Genomic DNA, 20,913 nt, shown 5'->3' on the forward strand with positions numbered 1-20,913 from the left:
CATAACAGTGAAATGCTCAAGGCACTGTATTAAGTGAGGAACGAGATAAAGATCTGCTGTCACAGTTAATATTCAATATTACTCTGTAGATTATGGTTGAGACAGTAAAAAAAGCATAGAAGGAAAAGAAAAAGAAGCAAAATTATGTATATTTTTTCATAATGTCTATTTTGAAAAATTAAAATGAAAAAATCAATGAAAATTATTAGAACTTCTAAAGACTTCAGAAATGTGTCCAGTTGTTATTTATAATGACATTTTTTTCTTGAAGTAGAACAGACATGCAGAAAATCACAGATATCTCAAGTGTTCAACTCTGTTAGTTTTCACAAACAGAACACACTCATTTAACCATCACCCAAGTCTTCCAGAATCCCCCCATGTTCTCCTCACCCTGTGATTACTGCCCAAAGATAACTACTATCCTGGGGTCCGACACCATGGATTAGTTGTGCTTGATTTTGAAATTTATATATAAAAATAATAAAACAGTATGTACTCTTTGGGATCCAGATTTTTTTATTTAACATATGTTTGAGAGATGTACATGCCTTTTGTTTTGAAAAAATAGCATTAATCGCCTCAGATAAATAGGCAACATATTGCATTCATGAAACAAGAACTGGGTGCTGTGACAAAAGCACAGGTAGAAAACCCGTAAGAATCCTTGAACATTAAAATGCAAAGATAGAAAGGGAAAGTTTGGAGTATAAAGCTAAGGAAATTTTTCAGGAAGTATAACCAAAAAAAAGCAAAAAATGATGACTAAGAGAGTAAAGATGAGAAATGAAACAACCAGTCCAAGAGGTCCAACACCCCCACCCCCAAAAAAGAGTTCCAGAAATGAAGAACACACACACACACACACATGCACACACACGCACGCACACAGATGAAGGAAGAATGTCAACAATGAACACGAGTTTCCATTGGAAAGTTTTACTGAGTTTCTAACACAATGTATAAAAGTAAATCCCAACACATTATTGTGAAATTTCAGAACACCTGGGTCAAAAGGATTTCTAAAGAGGTAAAAACGAGTCACCCTCAAAGAATTGGAGGCAGAGTAGCTCTGGAGTTCCCAATAGCCATGTAGGAAGTTAGAAGACAATGGAACATGGCCTTCAAAGTCTAAGGGAAAAATCTTCCCAAGTGGAAAGTGGGAATCTGGTATTTTTAGATACACAAGGACTAAGACATTGTCTTGAGGATATGTACCACTAAAATGAGGGACCGAGCCAGGGTCAGAGGAAAGAGCATGGGATCAGGACTCAGGGGATCCAGCACAGGGGAGGGGTGAAAGGAGCCCCCAAATCCAAAATCTGTTATATTGGGCAGCCGGTCCTGATTGATGGAAAAGGCCAAAGCACTCTGGAGAGTTTTCTTCAAAAAGATAAAGTGGACAGAATAACTAATGTGGCTGAGAAGACTGAGACGGAATTCAAACAGGAAGCAGAGGGTCGGGGGTTGAATTGGTGAAAAGTATATCGAAATCAAAGTAAGCAAACAGACAAAAAGGCAATGATTAAATATAGGAAAAACAAAAAGGGAAAATAACCAAAGAATACCATGTGGATGAGCTGTAAGTAGTTATTATAAAGGTAAATATTTAAAAAGCGATCTAAACAAAATTGTAATGTAACTATAATGGAGGATGTGGAAAGGAATGAGAAATATGTGTAAACGTGGCAAAAGTAGGTGTGGGTGACCTCATTTCCCATAGCAGAAAGTTAACAAACCATGCCTAAATCTCAAAAAAAGAAAAAACCAAGAAGTAGGAGTATGTTATTTAGAGATAGAGAGGTTAAAAAAAAAGAACCATTTGCAAGAGTGGAGGGTAGTGCCTCGAGACGGGGAGTAGGGCCTTGTAAAATGTATATTTGATTTTGAAACTCAAATATATATAATTTTTATAGAACTAGAAAATAATTTAAAATATGCTAGATACTGGTGAATCTTAGATACTAATGAACTATCAAGAGTGGTTGTCACTGGGTAGTGTGATTATAAGACTTTTGATTTTTTAATTCTTACAATAAATATTAAATTTACAATAAGTACATGATAAATTTTATAATAAACACATAATGAGAATGTATTTTTATAATGTGATTTTGAAATTCTCCCGTCTCCTCATCACTACTCCCTTTTTCTCTGCCGCGCTGCAAGACTTCTGGACTAGAAGCAGGAACGAAAACCATTCTTACTTCCTCTCCTCCTGAAGGCCTCTAGACAAATGACAGAGCTTTAATGTCGCGGCTGTCAGCCTCTGCTCCTCCCTCCTCATATTCTTTAGGATGTGAAGTCTCTGCAATTTCAAGTTTCTTCAAGCAAATATTCCAGCTTTCCAGAGGTAATTACAAGATTTAAAGCATTCTTTTTTTTTTTTCTGTGCATAGTTACTTTTAAGAAACTCCTACAGGGTTTGGTGGAGAAGGGTATATATGTCCAAGTCACATAAAATTTATAAGCAATCAGACTACTGTCTCTCTTCACTTTTGCTTGAGAGTACATTCAAGGGGCTCCACAGAGACTGGATCTGCGCACCAGAAATCCAAAGGGAGACCGTGGAGCTGAGGCAGGGGCTCAGCAGGGCAACAAAGAAGCAGGGTTCAGAGGAGTTATTCCAGGGCAGGCAGGCACAGCAACAAGTTCCAGGACCCAGGACTCCGAGTGGATCCCTGGTATCCTGGAGAGGGATTGACCAAGGTAAGAAAGGCTCCTGGCTGCTGAGAAGCCAGGATTCTATGAATAGGCACACTCTCAGGATGGAGCATTGAGATGTGGAAGGAAGGAGATAGGGCAAGCGTGCCTGCGAGGCTCAAGGTTTAGGAGGCAAACACTGCTTCTCAGCTCACAATGTGGGGGCTGGAACTATGTCTTGACCACCCAGGTCACATGCCCTGGCCCAGGACCTCGAGTGGGACTGAGATTGTGGAAGAGAAGGCAGGGCAGGGGTCTCAGAGGAGCTGAAGAAAGAACAACATTGGAAATTGAGGACAAGGTTGAAAAAAGACACAGGTACTCACTGCTGTCCCCACTTGTCCTCTAAAACCAGGATGAAGTAGAGCCTGGGGAGCAGCTACTCTTCCGAAATCTCTTTCTTTTTGCTCCGGAAAAGGCAAAGCCTGTTCGGTGCAGGCGACCATTTGAAAACTGCTCACGTGCTTTCTTGTTTCAGACTATGTGATCTCTGCTATAAACTGCAATACAGGCAACTTGAGAGTTTTCTGGGTTCCCTCACCTCTGCCTTCAGGAGGGGATGCTAAGCTGGGAGGAAGGAAACCATTGGCTCCTGCAGTTGGAGAGAAAGCCCTCTTGCTCCACTAAAGCCAAGCACTGGGACTGAGGCTGAGAAGAATTAAGCAGTACTCTAAATGAAAGCCTACGGTCTTCCCACCTACAGTCTTATGGGCAGGAGACAAGGGAAAGGAAGGTGGTGAGAGGTGAGAGGTGACATGTGCCTGGATTCAGCCGAGAGAGAGGGAGAGATGTGCTCCATAGTGAGGTTGGCCCAGAGGGCAGAAGGGGGCCTTTTCCACGGGGACTGTGGAAGGACCCTGCCTGACAGGTAGCCCCACATCCGTCTGGGGCCCACCTCATCAAAGTGAATGTGACAGTGCACTGCGGCCCGTGGTGGGAGGCTTGGTTTCCACTGTGGGGAGGAGAAGCAGCTGAGGGTCTCTCCTGAGGGCATGATGAGTCTGCAGGTGAGGCTGGGAAGGGTGAGGAAAAACATGACCTGAGCTCAGGTGTCTATAGCCAGCACAAGCCATGCAGAGCCAAGGCAGATGGGCTCTGACCAAGCTGAGAGGTATGATCACAAGCTAGGGAGCTGGAGTTGCCTACCAGTAACCCCCGCAGGGCCGGAAGTAGCCTCGGGGGCCACAGACACTGCCCAGGGAAGGGCAGACACACTAAGACCCTGAGGCTTCCACTAAGCCCCTAGGAGGAATACTTCATTCTACTTGTCCCCACACACCCTGAAGAGTTAGAAGGTTGAGTATTTCCAAGGGACAGAATATTATCAGTAACCCCAACGCAGCCACAGTCCTTAGATTTCTAAATTGGCTGAGCCTGGCATATAGTAAGAGCTCAATAAATATGTGCCAGTGATTGAGCAAAGGACTGAATATTCTGCACTTCTATATCTAAGACATCTGATTTAAAACTAAAGAAATTTCATAACATCTTCATAGCAGGGGTGATATTTTATCACCACCCCCATGTCAGAGCATTTAATTGAAACTATGGTGTTAGACACAGGATGAAAAAATTGATGTTCACGGCCTTTCTTTAGACTCACTGCTTTTTTGCTTCCATTTAGTTTATCATAACATAGATCAGTTACTGCTCATAGTAGGGCAGGGGATGGGGTGGTATATATAAAGTCACAGTAACTTCCGGATTAAGAGTTATTGTTTGTTTCTCAGCAAAAGCAAGCAAGCTTGCTACACACCTTTACTGAGGGATGGCAAAAAGATACATACATACATACATACATACATACACACACATGTATATACATTCATAAACTAGACAACGTTGAATTAGGACTGGAGATAAAGTTGACCACTAAAGTGAAAAGCTGCGACTTGCCTAGAGTCATGCTCGGAGCCCTTCCTCAAACTAAAACTTTGGGTTTGGCTGTAGCACAGGAATGGCTCACCCTCGGTGGTCTAGGAAACCACCCGCAGCCACCATGGACACTGTGGTCAGAAGTGCAGCGTTAATAAAAAACACTCAAGGAGCACTTCTCTCTTTCTGCCTTTAAGTTAAACTTCTTAGGAACCTAGGGGTCCATTGAACTTCACACAAAGAAGTCAGACTCCAAAGTGCTCATGTGGGCACCCTCCCGTGTCTATGAAGGGCCTCCCGCGGGGCCTATGCTCCATCGACACTGCTGGCAGTTGGGTTGTTCATGAGAGTAAAGTCCCTTGTCACAGCCTCTTCACTGCTGTGAGAAAGTGCCGGGACCAGAGCGGATTAGGGCACTGGGGCCTGGACTTCTTGGAGAAAATGAAGCCCATTGCTCCTGACTTTCTGTGTGCCTGGTTGCAGAAGTTATTTTTAGAGTCACGTTGACAGCAAAAAGACTGAAGACTATGACCTAGAACTCCAGATAGATATCGCAAAGTGTCAGCCCAAATTTCCCTTCTTTGGGAGAGTCTGGATAAAACTTTACTGCCTTCACCCTGGGCTGGGGGTTCAGCTGGTTGGAACGTTGTCCCTTACATCAACAGCTTGCATATTTGATCCCCGGTCATGGCACATTGCCTAGGTTGTGGGTTCCAACCCTGGTAGGTGTGCACATGGGAGGCAGTCGATCGATGTTTCTCTCTCATAGAGATGTCCCCCCACCCTTCCTCTCTCCCTAAAATCAATAAGCATATCCTCAGGTATTAAGAAAAAGAAACTATGCGGGGTCAACAGACTAAAAATGCCTCGGTATCCAGTAAGGTGCGAGCAACCGGCAGTTTGTGTGCATGCTGGACTCCAGCTCGTCGTTGGGCAGAGAAGGGCACCACGGGTTCTGCTATCAGAGCTTACAATGAACTTCCCAAGCTCAGCAAGGACCTTCTATTTGCTTTCTCAGCAATCCAAGAGAAAGGAAATAGCCACATGTTCCGGTATTTCCATAAAGAGAGGAGAAAATGGATAGGGGCTGCGATCCAAATGGAGCCTCAAACATAGCAAATGCCACATAGCGAATGCTGTGCACCTGGGAAGCTCTGATAAGAAGTGAGCATCTTGGTGGATGAAACCTGGCAAGTACTACCAGAGAGCTGGGTGAGTAGAGCACACTGTGTGGGCTTGAGAGCAAGTTACAACCTGTATCTTAGCCATCTCATCCAAAGCATTCCCTAGAAACAACCAAAGAGTAGCAATACACTGAGGACCAGGTAGGCCAAGAGATAAGGAAACAGTTCTAAACTTTGGGCAGCAGGAAGAAATGAAGACAGGGCACTTTGTGCTCTGAACTCAATCCCAGGGTCTTCCATAGTTACTTTCTGGGCTTTGAGGGTGCAGTGGAAAAGAGAAATGGAAAGACAGCAGAAGGAAGGAATACGAAAGGGCCCAGAAGATGGAATATTCTAGAATCATCTGGTAAAGGGGGGCTTAAAGCTACCAAAATAATGGCCGGAGCCAACCCCTTCCCAATCCATCCACAATTGTACCCAACCAACCCTAATCAAAGAGGAATCTAAGCTCCTCCTGCCAGATCAACCTGCTAAATTAACAGTATTGCTGCTCCCCTAGGTACATCCAGCAATAACCCAGAATCAGGCATTTAATGAAGAGAGAAAGCATCTTTCATATTTTTAAATCTTAAATTTAAAACAAAACTTATCTGCTCTTCAGCAGCTTACCACATTGAACCTCCTTGTAAATGAGGAGGAAAGCCTTTCCAACATTATTCAGATTCACCTACTTGCTGCTGTGAGCTGTCACGATGCATGATGGTTGAGGGAGGCAGGTCTCTGCTTGTCATCTCAGGAATGGTTACCCCACAATCCTTGCTCTAGCTCCAGGGCACTGCCTGGGGATTTGGCTTCCCAAGGAAAGGTATCTAGCAGTGACATCATTGTGTCATGCAAAAGGGAAGCTGATCTACCCAGGCAGCACTGAAGTGCCTAGGTGATGCCAAGAAATACCCTTCATTTCACCCAAAAGCAGTATGTTCTCCCATGTGTCAGCACACTTCTGTTTAATAATGAACAGCCTCCCTGAAGGGACTGACTGGGGAACATGGGTACTTTATTATCCTGTGCAAATCCCCTGGCATTAAAAATGTCTTTCCTTTACTAGCACTCGCAGTTCTGCTCCGTAAGTAGGGTACCAATCAGGGATAATCCAATGATCATGTTGTTTGTCACAATCATTTGGTGGCATGAATGGGCCATATTACAAGAAAAGGTTTCCAACAGGATGCCCATAGTGAGGAGTAAGACTTGCCTTTGTAGGATCCAGAGGGCAAAAATAACAGCAACATTAACAATCATAGTAGCTAGCATTTCTAAACATTTTACATTATCATCTCATATCTCACTTAATCTTCACAAGAGCCCTGTGAAATAGATTTGTATCCCCATTCACAGATGAAGAATCTGAGGCACAGAGAGGTTAGGTAACTTGTCCAAGGTCTCATACAGTGGGTCTGTAGCACATTTGGTCATTTTACACAGAAGTTAACTGAGGCTCAAAGCCAGTGTTGACGTCTAGCCTAGAAACCTAGTTTTAGGACCCCAGGCATGTTGTTTCTTTCCCATTATAGAGCCAACACTTGGGGTCACTTGAGAACCACTTGCTCCCAGCTGTGGAGTCAGGTCACCCCTGAGCACCATGAGAAGGCAGCAGTAAGGTATGGATGGCTATGCTTAGCAGACAACTGGACAGTGAGCCTTACCTGCTGCTTTCCCAGGAAATGACAAAGTGGAGGATGATGCTCTTCCAAGGTCCTGACAATTGTGATTGTTACCAGGCATTCTTTCCAGCTAACTGACCAAACAGCAAATGTTTTAAAGAAATAGATATGTCTACCATTAGATAAACTTACAGAAGGGCAATCTCCCATTCTTGCTTCTCCAGCGGTCATTTTCATTCCCTGAGCCCTATTTGGGTTCTCAAACATGTGTCAATGTGGATAAATTGGAATAGAACTGAAACACAAAGAGAGAATCCTCCATTTTGCTTAGAACAGAATTTTATACACAATAGGAGTCAATAAGTGCTCATGAAGCAAAGACATGAACAGATGCAGTGCTATAGAGCCAACCCCTATTCCCAATCCTATTTTATAATGATGTTTCTTCCAGAGTGATAAGGAAACCCTGCAGTATGGACTGAACCAACACCTTCCACCAGCTGGGCTCTGCCAGGATTTTCCCCTGAGAAAAGCAAATAGAGTTTTGCAGAGATTTTTTATTCTTAACTATTAGATGTCCTATGTCTTGTTTCTGTAGTAGAACTCTATTAACTAAAACATTTAATTCTGTAGAGCACCTCATGTCAAACCTTCAAAGGGTTTATAATTAGTGATTATTTTTCATCTGAGGAACCAAAAGCTCTGTTATGGAAAATTTCAGCTACTGGAACAATACATCTTTAAACACTGGGTAGGTTTTATGGGTAAGAAAATTAGAAGCTCATTTATACAGATGGCAGGTAACCTGATGGTGGCAAAATTGAACAGGTCATTCCTGTTACTGGAAGGCAGGAAAAGAAGGTAGAGAATGTCTAGGTTTTCCACTATGATTTTTCTCTTTCTGAATTGAGACAGGCTTTACCTGAACCCACTGTCATGTTCAACCTGTCCTTACCCACAACATCCTGCGATGGGTCAGCATCATACACATGGCTCACATTCTTCAACAGTCCCAGCTGGGCTGGTCCAGGTCAGTACAATCCTCACCTTCTGTCCAAGATGCTCCTTGGTCCCTGGACCAAGCTTAATCCCTCCTTGTGATTCTACCATGACAAACTCTGCTGCTCTGGGATTTGCCCCAATTCAATTGCCTGCTGTACCCTGTGCTGCCTTGTAACTTCCCATTAAAGGGGGGCCACATAAGCCTCTGAGCCAAGAATTAAACCATCTTCATCTTGTTGCAAGATTGGCCATCGGCCATCTGCTGTTGGCCATCAGCTCCTAAGATAGACTTCACATTCCATTCAATTAATCTATTTAAAGCATACAATTCAATAGTTTTTAGTATGTTCAGCATTGTGCAATCATCACCAAAATCAATTTTTGAACATTTTCATCACTCTGCCCTTGAAACTTACAGCTATTAGCAGTTGCTCCTTTCTGCACCTCTCCCCTAGCCCTAGCCAACCAGTACTCTACTTCTTTCTCTCCCAATTAGCTTTTTATTCATTTCATTGGACCATAGATAGAGTTTTCACTCCTCTTTTTGGCTTTTAGAATTCTCCCTGAAGTGACCTCCTGTTTTGATCTACTTAGTCCTTTCCTCTCCTTTCCCCACCTCTATGTTTCAATGCACATTTCCCGCATTCAGTCTCCTTACCAGATCTGAAATACCCTTTCCTGTTGGGTTAACTCAGTGGACCTGGGTTGCCAAAACCCTGCATACTCCAAAGAAAGAACTGGCTCTTGCCAGGCCCTGGAAGACAACTGCTCAGCACTTGGAATAGCCTGCCTGGCAAGAGTGTCTCTAAAGCCCAGGTCATAGTATGTTAGTCTAACCTCTGGGGTGGTGGCGGTGCTGGAGATTGAGTTGCCAGGATTAGTCATATGGGAGCCCCATGCCTACATGACTGACTCCCAGTAAAAACCCTCAACACCAAGGCTCTGGGGAGCTTCCCTAGTTGGCAACACTTCAGACATGCTGTTATATATCATTGCTGGGAGAATGAAGCACGGTGCATGCAACTCCATTGGGAGAGGGCAACGAGACGCTCAGGCCTTGTTTCTCCTCACTCTTTCCTATGCATCTTTTTCCTTTGCTGGTTCTAATCTATATCCCTTAAATGTAATAAGTAATAACCATGAACATAACAGATCTCCTGAATTTTTTGAGTCCTTCTATAGAATCGTCATACCCAAGAGTGACCTTGGGGAGCCCACACACCCTTGTTTTCCCCACTACCCAATACCCCAAATACCCCAAATTGGATTGTCTTCCATAGACTCTGCCAAGTGCCAATCCATTTAGTTTGCAAGGCCCAGCAAGTCACACCTTTGCCAGGAAACACAGCACAGGAGGTGAGAGTGCAGATTCTGGACCAGCTAGACACAACGCCCAGCTTCGGCTCTTACTAGGTATGTGACTTTGGGTAATGTGCTTACCCTTGTGCCTCCGCAGCCTGCCTGTGAAATGGGAAGTGTGATATTTATTTCACAGAGCCAGTATGAAGTGTAAACAGATTTGTATTGTGTAAAGCATAAGAACAATTCTTGGCACATAGACAATCCCAGTGCTAGCTATGGTTTTTATGAGCTTTTCTATGCACTCCACTCACAATACTCCCTGTTCCCCATAACTCCACGCTTGTGCTGTAGTGTGATTACATGCACCTGGGCCCTGTGTCTCCAACCAGCCTGCGAAATCCTTCCGCAGGGTCATGTAACTGACTAAAACTGTCTCCTTGGAAGTTCTATTACAGGCTAAGCATATAATTGGTTCCTAAAATATATTTGCTAATGCATAGGGAGGCTATCTTTATTACAAAGTCTAAGAAAATCAGATTCTTCACTTAATTTCCTCTGTGTAAGCTAGTCATAGTCCTTTTTGGAGGAAAAAATAACCTTCTTTTACATACATTTGTGCAAGGAATTTGAGATCCCAGCAACTATACATATCCAGGACAGCCTTTTCAACTGAAATTGTCTAATAGGCTCTAATGGCTCCTGTACCTTATAATTTATTATCAAATTACATTTTGAATTAGGACTGCTAATTGTTAATCATCAGCTTGAATTAGTTGTTAATGAGTAATGTCACTAATTACAGGGCCACCTAACATAGAGCAGGCAGGCACCACTGGCACCTCACAGAAGATGCCTGATGCAGCACACAGGCAGTGCCTTGAAAGCAGCATGCTGTGAAGTGTCCCATCTCTGATGACACCATAGGATCTTCCCTCCTGCGGTAAAAGTCACAGGATTTCACAGCTGGACAGAACCGTAAAGATCAGTGATTACCAAGCTGTGGGCTGCAGACCTCAGAAGCCTGCAAATCTAAGCCAGGTTTCCATGAATTCATGGTGTACCCAACCAAGGAGCCTTAAGCTAAATATATTATATCCCTCATTCTTCCCTACTATTTTTCACATATAAGGGTGGGCAAGACTAGGTTTACAGTTGTGAATACGTGAAACACAGAGTTCATTCTTGTATTATTATTTTTTATTTATTATTATAACCTACTTTTGCCCACCCCTGTATACAGACATAATGTTATGAATAATCAAATTTAAGTTTGTATCAAAGCACAACTGAATTCACAATAGCTGTTGTCAAGAAATCCTTGTGCAAAATTTGTTGAATCTATATTCTTGGCCCCTCAGAACAGCCATCAATTAGTTTTTGTGTTCTTGGCCAGTTCACCTATTCCCATTCCTCTCAGCAATTATTCCAGACCTTTTTAACTTTTCTGTAGACCTCTAGCCAAGGCCTACATCTCACTCTCAGCAGAGATTTTTTCCTCCTAATTCACAAGGAGAATGCAGGTCTTACAGCATGAGCTCTTTCTCTCCTTCAAGACCAAACTACTATTTATGTTCTTGACCCCACTCACTGCTTCCTCTTCAGGGTCCTTCTTTTCCACTCAGCCACCTCTGTCTATGACTTCAGACCTTCCCTCTTTCCTTGTTCCATGCCCTCAGCTATAGCTACTGCTGAGACCTTTCATGTTCTCATTTGGGCTGAGGACCGTTCAGACAATAGGCGCTATATTCAAAGAGATCACGCAAAAAGTTTAAAGCAGATAACCAAACAATAGTTAGCTGGCCAGTGAGGATGACTGAGTGCAGTCTGGGAGAGGAATGTGTCAGAAGTTTCCCTGGAGTGAGCTGTGCCCTGAATGCTCCTCCCAAAGGGGAGAGGGCAGGGGCCCTACTAGCTAACCCGAGGCCTGGAGTTTGTTGCTCCTGGCAGTGGAGAAACATCCGCCCTGGTGTCTGAGTTATCTTAGCAAAGAGAAAGTGGCCTGTGGAGCTGGGGTGGGGCGGGGGCGGGGAGAGGGACCTGTGTATGGGAAGTCGCCTCTCCCCTTCCATGCAGAACAAAGGTGTGTAAATCTTGGAAATCAGATATGGAACCCAGAAAGAGATGCTGACCTGTGGCCACTTTAAAAGTAGTCACTATAAAAGCTCATTTTAAAAAAGGGATGGAGTACTGATACATGCTACATGTATGACATGGATAAACTATACAATAAAAGACACAAGGCACAAAAACCCCACATATTGTATAATTCCACTTACATGAATTGTCCAGAATAGGCAAACCCATTCTTTCTTTTCTGTCTTTCAGACAGAAAGCAGACTGGCACCTGCTCCCTGTATGGAGGAAAATTCTTGGTTTCACTAAGATAATGCCCGCTGATGCCTTAAACAAAAGGGTATTTGTAGTCTCCCTGTTATTAAATCTTTATGACACTGCTCTTCTGGTTGTCCTCATACCTCTCTGAGCATTCACTACTTGTCAGTCTCGTTTATGAAGGCTCCATTCACCCCAGAAATATTGGGGTTTGCTTTCTCCTTCTCTAGCATACCTGTGGGCAATTTTATCCTCTTTCTCATGATTTACTAACCCTGACCTCTATTCTGAGCCTCAGATGTCACTCATCCATTCATTCATTCAATAAATCTTTTGGCATGCCTATAAGTGCCAGGTATTCATTAGGTACTGGGGATACAACTGAAATAACCACAGTCCTGGTTTCATAAAGCATATAGACCAGCGGGCAGTAAAAAAAAAAAAAAATGGTAAAGAAAGGTTTTCCAACTGGGAAAGTAGAAATATCTAGGAGTCATTCTGAATATAAGCCTTGTGGATCATTAAGAAGTTGTTTTCAAGGCACCCATAAACTTCATAAAATTATATACAAAGTTTGGTCTGTTTATCTGTTTAATGATCTCTGTCTTTCATTAGAGTATCAGAGATCTGCTTGACTCAAAACAATTTAAACTCAGCTGGTCTAATGATAGGTTTCTGATGTGACATTGGAGATGATGCCATTTTGGAGAAAAATCAGGGTTTAAGACATAGATTTGAGAGCCTTCTCCACCCACAGACAAGAGCTGAGTCAGTGCTTCTCCAAGTCTGTCACTGAACAATCTCAGCCTCACGTAGGGGGCAGTGGCACGCAATGGAGGCAGCAGGGGGATCGCTCTGGCCTTCACTCAAGCTCCAGAGGTCCAGCCATGTTCTCCTATAGCTTTGAGTCAGACTTTCCCCAAATCTCTCAGCCCCAAAATAACGCCTCATGCAGCAGGTGCCTACAGCTCCCAGCGTGAGAAGCATAGAGTAAGGTTGGCCTGGGAGTTACGGGGGTCCCCAAGGGCCTCCATGTGGACCAAAGACCAAATTCCAGGGACCCACATGGTCAAATCCAGTCTAGAGACATGTCGTTTGGAAGGAGACGGGTTTATTGCCAGTATTTAGAATTCAGGAGATTTTATGACATGATCTGGATTTGTGTCCTGTCTTAAAAGGCTGAGGGCCTGGCAATGCTGGCCATGTGTCCCCCAGCACCATCACATGGACTGGCAGCCACAGCCTCCTTCAGGGCACGTGTTCTTCGGTCTCCGTCCACATGCCTTGCACTCGGCCCTGCCCTCTTTAGCGGCATCTGCCCACTCTCGACACCCAAAACTCTGGTGTAGACAAAGAGCAGAGGAAAAACAGGAAATCTTGGGAAATAGTTGTTTACCAAGCAGAAGATACATAGGAAGAAAGAGGGAAAAAAGTAAAACAGAAAGGAAATAAATTCCCTTAATGCAAAATCTCCTACATTATGTTGCCTAACAACGAGGCTCTTTTATAAAGACTAGTCCACGTTGATGCCATTTGGATTGCAAAAAAGTTCTTCTCATCCCTTCCTATACCATAATAAAAGCATTACAATTAAAATATCAGGACCATAGTGGGGAGGGGAAACCACCATGTCCTAACATTTACGAATCATATCTGCTTAATAACATCAGAAGGGCCATAAAAATTCCTTCCTACAATTAAATATCTCCATCAGCTATTAACAAATTAAGCATTTTATAAGTGATGATCCATTAAAAGAGATTATTGGTTTGTAATTCTATTTTGTACATCAGAGATGCATGTAAATTAATGACTCATGATCACGACTCGATTTTCAAATCTTTTTTAAAATGCATATTCATCATCTGTTAATGTAACCATAATTCATAAAATACAAGCTAAATTTTCGCTTTAGTGCCTTACATATGCAGCAACAACCATGTTTCCTGGGCACCCCGTAGCACTGCCTGTATAGTCACTGCTTCCCCTCTGTTGCTAACACCACCACCACACCCTCGTCCCCTTATTTATCAAGGTTGGAGGTCAGCTTCCCTGTATGGCATGGAAAAAGCATCATTTGGCTAAAAAGATGAAACTCATTGTATGTCAGTCCATCATCTGAATCTAATGCCTTCAAAATCTGAGAGCCAAGGAGTCATTAAACACTCCGCATTAATTTTTCTTAATCGTGGTAAAATACACATAACATAAAATTTACTATCTTACCCATTTTTATGTGTACAGTTCAGTAGTGCCAAACAATTTCCACAGCTCTTTTCATTTTACAAAACTGAAACTCTCTAGCCCATTCCTCCCTCTCTCCAGCCCCAGGCAACCACCATTCTACTGTCTGTCTCTGAATTTGGCTATTTTAGGTGCTTCATATGAGTGGACTCATATAGATGTGTCTTCTGGTGACTGATTCATTTCATTTAGCATAATGCTTCCAAGGTTAATACATGTTGTACCATATGTTAGAAATCCCTTCCTTTTTAAGGCTGAATAATATTTCATTGTATCCACATACCTCATTATATTTATCCATTCATCTATAGATGGACACTGGATGACTTCCACCTTTCGACTATTGTGAATAATGCTGCGATGAACATGGGTATACAAATATCTCTTTGAGACCCTGATTTCAACTCTCTTGGGTGTATACCCAGAAGTGTAATTGCTGGATCATATGGTAATTCAATTTTTTAATGTTTTGAAGAACTGATTTCCACAGTGACTGTACTATTTTATATTCCTACCAGTAGTCTACAAGGGTTCCAATTTCTCTACATCCCTGCCAACACTTTCCTTTTCTGCTTTTTTTTTTTTAAAAAAATGGTAGCCATTCAATGGGTGTGAGTTGTATCTTACCCATTAAAGTTTAAATATCCCAAAGGTTATGCTTTGGTTCTCGGATGACCCCTTAGTGACAAATCTACATTATCATTTGCACAGACCCAAGAGTGTGGCCCTACAGCATTGCACAAAGACATTGAACATCTACGCTGGGACATGATCTGAGCCATGGAGGCATCTCCAGCTGAGAAAGTTATTGTCCCAAAAGTTCATCTTCCTTGTTACAAAGATTTGCCCATAGGTGGCTCTACTCTAATGCGATTCTTCAGCTTTCAGTTTGAGCAAAAAAAATAAAAGAATACGGGGCAGGGAGTGGGAGTGTTGGGAGGGAGGTTCTGTACATCTCACAATCTTATTCTTGTTTATTAAAAATTTGTAAGCTGAGAAAGAACTTCATGGCTACTTGTGAAGTGTTCTCACTCCTATTTCACTATTCTTTCTTGCTATTCCCCTTAATACCAACAGTGTCCTAAAACTAGGGTAAAGGAAGAAAGACCCCCTCCCCCATCTCCTAACTTAAGACAGAACTAAGAAGATTTTAAGTCAGTTTAGCCCTCAACTAGAAATCACAGAAAGTACTGAACTATAACTCAAGCATCATCTTAACTGAAAAATTGTGGCATCTGCAGCAGGCTGAACAATGACCCCCTCACCCCAGAAAATATCCACCCGTCAGTGTTACCTTATATGGGGAAAAGGATGTGGCAGGTGTGATTAAGGATCTTGAGATGGGGATATTTTTCTGGATTATTCATGTGGATGGCAAACATCACCACAAGAGTAGGCAAGAAAGTCAAAGGAAGAAGTCCATGTGATGAAGAAAACAGGGGGAAAGGAGTGTGATGCAGTCACGAGCCAAGGAAGGGGGACGGCCTTCTGAGGCCGGAAAAGGCAAGAAGTGAATTCTCCCCTCGAACACCTGGAAGGACCCAACTCCACGGACACCTTGAGTTTAGCTCTGGGAAGGCTCATTTCGGACTTCTGACCTTCGGAATGTAACAGAATAAATTTGTGTGCTTTAAAGCCACTGAGTTTGTGGGAATTTGTTACAACAGCCATAGGAAACAAACATGGCCTCAAAACCGCCTACTGTATTCAATACCCTTTGTATGTGAGCTTCGCACCTCGAATGCTCTGAGGCTCTGATCTCCTTGTCTCCAGGGAGGCTGGGTGTGACCTAGGGCAAGACTCTTGCAGAGCTGCCCCAAGGCCTTTGGTTACCTCAGGTGCCACATAAATATTGTCCTTTTCTACTCCTGTATCATGAAGAAAGGTGCGGAACACTGAAATAATAAAGGTATCAAGTATGAAAGAGCCCAGGAATTAATGTTTCAAACCTCATACTTAAAAGCTCCTGAACACAGTTCATCAATAGATATGAGGAAGAATAAAAAAGTGTGAGCATTCCTATTGATAATCTACAATAGGCCTAAGAGGCCTGGCTAACCCCTTACCACCCACCCACCGCCCAACTCTGCTTATCTCTAAGAAACAGATAGCCTGCAGGTGGTAGTTGCCTCCTAAGGAGTCAGTTAAAACCAGCTGAAGCCTAGATGGCCACTCAACAACCTCAAATCTCATTATAATCTAATTTCCATACTAAATGACACACCCACCAGCACCCCATGACAATTGGCAATCACCATGACATAACCAGAAAAGAACATAAAAGGACAGAAAGGACAGAAAAGAGGTGGAACCCTGATTCTGGATGAAACTACCATCCCTTTCCCAGAAAAATCACGAATATTCCTCCGTCCATCCTCCTGTATAAACAACTTGTCTGCCCCAAGTCCAAATGAGAACTTGATTTGAGAGCCAATATGCTTCTCCTTCTCCACTGTCCGGCCATTGAGTTATTATTTTTATTTTTTCCATAACCCCATTTTTAATAATGGGTAGAACGATTGAATTAAGCTTGCACTGAACAAAAAAGAGCCCTGCTTGGGGGTCTCAGGAAGGGGGCTTTGGCGCCCTGGGTTACATTATGAATTCAGTCTCTCAGTATTTCTGTTTGGTAAGCTGCACTTGAAAACTGTAGCTGAAGGAGCAAAATGCTATAATAGTAGGACACCTGAATTTCCTAAAGCAGCCTTTTGCACTCCGCTGTTCCAGGCCCAGGAGCCTCTCCCAGCCTCCCTCCCTTGGCTCCTGTCCTCTGGGACCTGGGACTCAGTGGCCACCAGAGCTTGCCTACCACGGACCTGATGGGGAGAGAAGGGTCTCCGGCGTCCCACCAGTCTTTCGGGGGGCTGATATACATGCACCACAGCTCCCAGCTGTACCCATGGGCCGAGTTCTCGTACCGCTGCACCTCAAAGGTGTCCTGTTTGATGTTGTCGATGGACGGAAGGATCACCCGCTTCCGGTTCTCCTGGATTCGGGATAGAACCGGCTCAGCCCTGAAACACAGAGAAGGAGAAATAAAATGTCTCTCCTGAGGTAAGCCACACCTCAACATGCACAGACCCCCACGGCCACAGGAAATGAACAGAAGCAATGTAGCCAAAGGTAGGGCTTTGGCAGGTTAGCACTCAGAAGGAAACTGAGGCCCCCCGAGTGACCTGCCCCAGTTGCATCTTGTAACTCAAGGCCCTTGCCCATAGGGGCTGCTCACATGCTGATGCCGGCATGAGAGGCCTGGAGCGAGACTTCAGAAAGTGCCTGGCCTGTCTTTTATGCCAACAGTGTAAGCCAAAGCAAGGTCATCTGACTCTATGACTGCATCGCATTACAGCTTTATACTGTGTTTTCAGTTTCCCCTCAGGGCACTGGTGGACGACTCTTATATTTTCCGTGGGAGCCGAATTCCTTTTCTTAAAATAGGTCACTTCTGCTCTTGATGGCCTGGATTTAATAAGCTTCTTTGTGTGTGTGACTATTTTAGTTGTTTTAATTGATTATTTAATTGATCTCTTAAAAGGGATCTAAATGAATTGGTTAGCAATGGCCACCAGATGAATTAAATGCAAATGCAGGCAGAATCCTGCCTCCTAGCGCATCTGCCCCTTAGGGCTGCACTGGAGATTGGCAGGGAGCTGGCTGGAGGTTCTAGGTGTAGCCCTGCTGGTTTAGGGAAAAGCAGATGGTAAGACGCCCTGCCAGTGTGTGTCTCTACAGCAGATGTAGGAAGGGATCGTTTCCCACATTCGGGAAGGAGAAGATGGCTCTCACAAGCCAGGACATTAATCTCCCTGCTTAACATGGAGTGCAAGCTCTGGAAAAGAATCAAGCGAAAATCCCATTCCTCTGCATTATTTGGAAGAATAATGAGAATGCTCGGCCGACATCCCATCTCTTTTCATTTGCAGCTATTGAATTACCTGTTGGCTCACCTCATCTTTCCATTTAAAACGAGCAATAAAATATATGCTGGACCATTTACTGTCTCCAATACTTCTGCTCACCCCATCTAGGCTGAAGCCAAATGGGACGGACTTCCCACAGCTTTGAGCCATGCTTCAGTGCTATGGCCCCTCCAAGCGTTCGCTCATGCTGCTTTCATCCAGGAATGCCCTTTTGCCACAGGCAGGAAGTCTGACCACCTACCAAGGCTTATTAGATCATATGCCACCTCTTCCAAGAAGCCTTCCCTAATTTTCTCCTGCAGGAAAGCTTTCTCCTCCCTTTCAACTCTTAAACCACCTTCTCCATTTTATTCAGGTGACTCTGACTATATGATGTATTTGCTAATCTTTGAACACACATTTTTCCTAATGAGCTGATGATAGCTCATATTTATGATTACTTACTACAGCTTGGGCACCATTCTAAACACGTCACACAGGGCACTAGCTAATTTAAATCTCACAACAATCCCATTTCAATAGACACTGTGGTCACCATTTTACAAATCAGAAAACAGAGTTCAGGAGGGAGGTTAAGTCATTTGCCTCAGGCACATATCCAGTTGGTGGCAGAATCAGGCTTCTAACCCAGATGGTCTGGCTTCAGCCCTAACCCCAAACCTCACTGCCTCCTTCGATGAGCCACACTTCCTCCAGGGTGGCCTGGTGCTGTGCATTTAGAAGCATCCAGCTCAGTCCATCTCTTTGTGGTAGAAGTTATTGAGCATGGGGACAGAAAACTGTGTTCAAATATTGCTTCCGAAGTAAGGAATTTGATCTCCAGTCTGTGATAGCATGTACAACTGTTCCCAGCAATTTGTTTCCCACTCCCAGCGGACATCCTGATGGCTGTACTCTTTCCCTCAACCCCGATCAATGCTTAGCTTGGACATATGACTAGCTGTGACCAGTGGGATGTGAGCAGAAGTGACAATGCCACAACAGAGCAGAAACTTTCATAGCCATTGCAAGGTTCAGCTGTTGTTCTTTTCTCTGAGCCACAAATAACCCAAGGCTGACCTACCACACGGACATGACAGAAACCCTTGTCATCATGAGTCAGGAGGTTGGAGGCCATTGGTGCGGGATAACTTAGTGAAAGCTGAGACACAGTGTCTGCCCTAGAATAAGGAATCACAAGAAGCATTTGATGATGACAATGATGGGCTGAGTAAGCCAACAGATGAATTTCTCCCTTCTTCTCAGTTTTATCTTGGACTACGGTCTTACCTTCTATTCCAACCACCCCCTTCTCCATTCTTTCAGTGACCTCGGGGGAATCAGGCTAAGTGTCCCACCTCCTGACCCCTCCTGACACACTGCAGGCCCTGAGTGCCCCTAGGGTTCAGCTTATGACCTACCAGCCAGCAGTGAATTCCACGTGGGCATCAAAGAAGCCAGTGACTTGGCCAGTGGCTGCCTTCCAGCCCTCGATGCGAGCTCGGATCAGGCCCTCTCTTTTTTGATTGCGCACCACCTTCACCAGCCCTGGGTAGCGTTTATGGACATATTCCTCCAAGGGGGCCTTCAGCTCCTCTGTAAATGACAAAACACAAGAAGGTCCATAACTTGTCATTTCAAATATGTGTCCAACCCACTGTGAGGCCAACAGACCTTCAGGAAGTTCAGGGATTGCGGGAAAGTTTGCATGCTAGTAACTCTAGTAGAAAAGGCAACTCAGCCAGTATGAGTCAGAAGACATCTGTGACACAGCAGCCCAGGAAAGCTATGCTCTTTCAGTGTCCAGCATGTACACCCGGGGAGAATCGAGGCCTGGATTTTAGATCTCCACTGCTGCAGGCTGGCAGATGTCCTCTAAGCTTTCTTTTCTTTGTGGCCTACTGTCCTTCCCTGGCTAGTATTCCTGTCCTTCCACTATCCCACGGTCCTGTTTATCAGCTGCTGGATGGGCGTTTCCATCTGCACATACACTGGTTCTTCCAGTATGTGTCCTAAGTGATCCAGGCACATAGTCATGCACCAGATGCAATGTTAACAGGATTAGTTCTTTGCTCTTAGGATGTAAAATAAATCTTTGCCCAGTAATGAATATGCCACCATGAGGCAGAAGTAATGCTGAGAGAGATTGCACACATCTCCTTCTGCAACAAGCACGTGGTGCAAAGTGCTTTATTTATATCATCTAATTTAATCCTTACGGCAACCCTAGAAAGTTGCTAGATTAACTCTATTAATTATCTAGATTAATTCTGCTCTGCAAATTAAGAAATAGTCTCAGGGAGGCTAACCTGCCCCAAGGTCACACACCTAGTAACGGAAGAGCTGAAACACAGGCCAAATGTGTCTAATTTCACGATTTAAAGGTTGATACCTTTCTGTACAAAGGATGACCAGATGTAGGGGACCAGGAGAGGCTGAAAGAAAGGGGATTCTTAGATATGCACGCTCTGAGGATCCGCCTTTGGAGAGTCAGTCTCATACTGTAGGGCACTCATGGGTTGCAGGAGCAGCCCAGGTGATTGCAGTGACAGAGGTCCACGACAATGCTTTAGCAGACTTTTTAGAAGTCCTCCGAGTGTGCTTTAATGAAACCCAGAATGGCTGTATTTACAGACACTGTGCAGGCCTCTCGTGTCCCAGTTATATAGGCCAATTTTTGGCAAATTAAAGCCATACATTTGTGGCATACACAGAGGCTGACCTCACTAGGTCATGGCTGTTGTCTGTGGGAGTGGTGCAGTCTCCCAA

The 20,913-nt window shown here is 43.9% G+C and overlaps 1 protein-coding gene across 3 annotated transcripts in view; it reads right to left on the minus strand.

Moving 5' to 3' along the window:
* Positions 1-20,913, minus strand: part of GALNT17 (polypeptide N-acetylgalactosaminyltransferase 17) — a 413,010-nt gene that overhangs the window by 171,353 nt on the left and 220,744 nt on the right. For 2 of the 3 annotated variants that reach the window (XM_054589691.1, XM_054589693.1), the window contains 2 exons: positions 19,566-19,740; positions 17,062-17,259 (listed from right to left, as the gene is read on the minus strand). In XM_054589691.1, coding sequence (XP_054445666.1) covers positions 17,062-17,259; positions 19,566-19,740 — 373 coding nt within the window. The remainder of the gene's footprint in view (positions 1-17,061; positions 17,260-19,565; positions 19,741-20,913) is intronic. The other variant, XM_054589692.1, reaches the window with a different exon arrangement.

The sequence above is a fragment of the Pteronotus mesoamericanus genome, unplaced genomic scaffold (assembly GCF_021234165.1).
Source record: "Pteronotus mesoamericanus isolate MK-2021 breed Mesoamerican mustached bat unplaced genomic scaffold, CSHL_Meso_final scaffold_167, whole genome shotgun sequence".
NCBI lineage: Eukaryota > Metazoa > Chordata > Mammalia > Chiroptera > Mormoopidae > Pteronotus > Pteronotus mesoamericanus.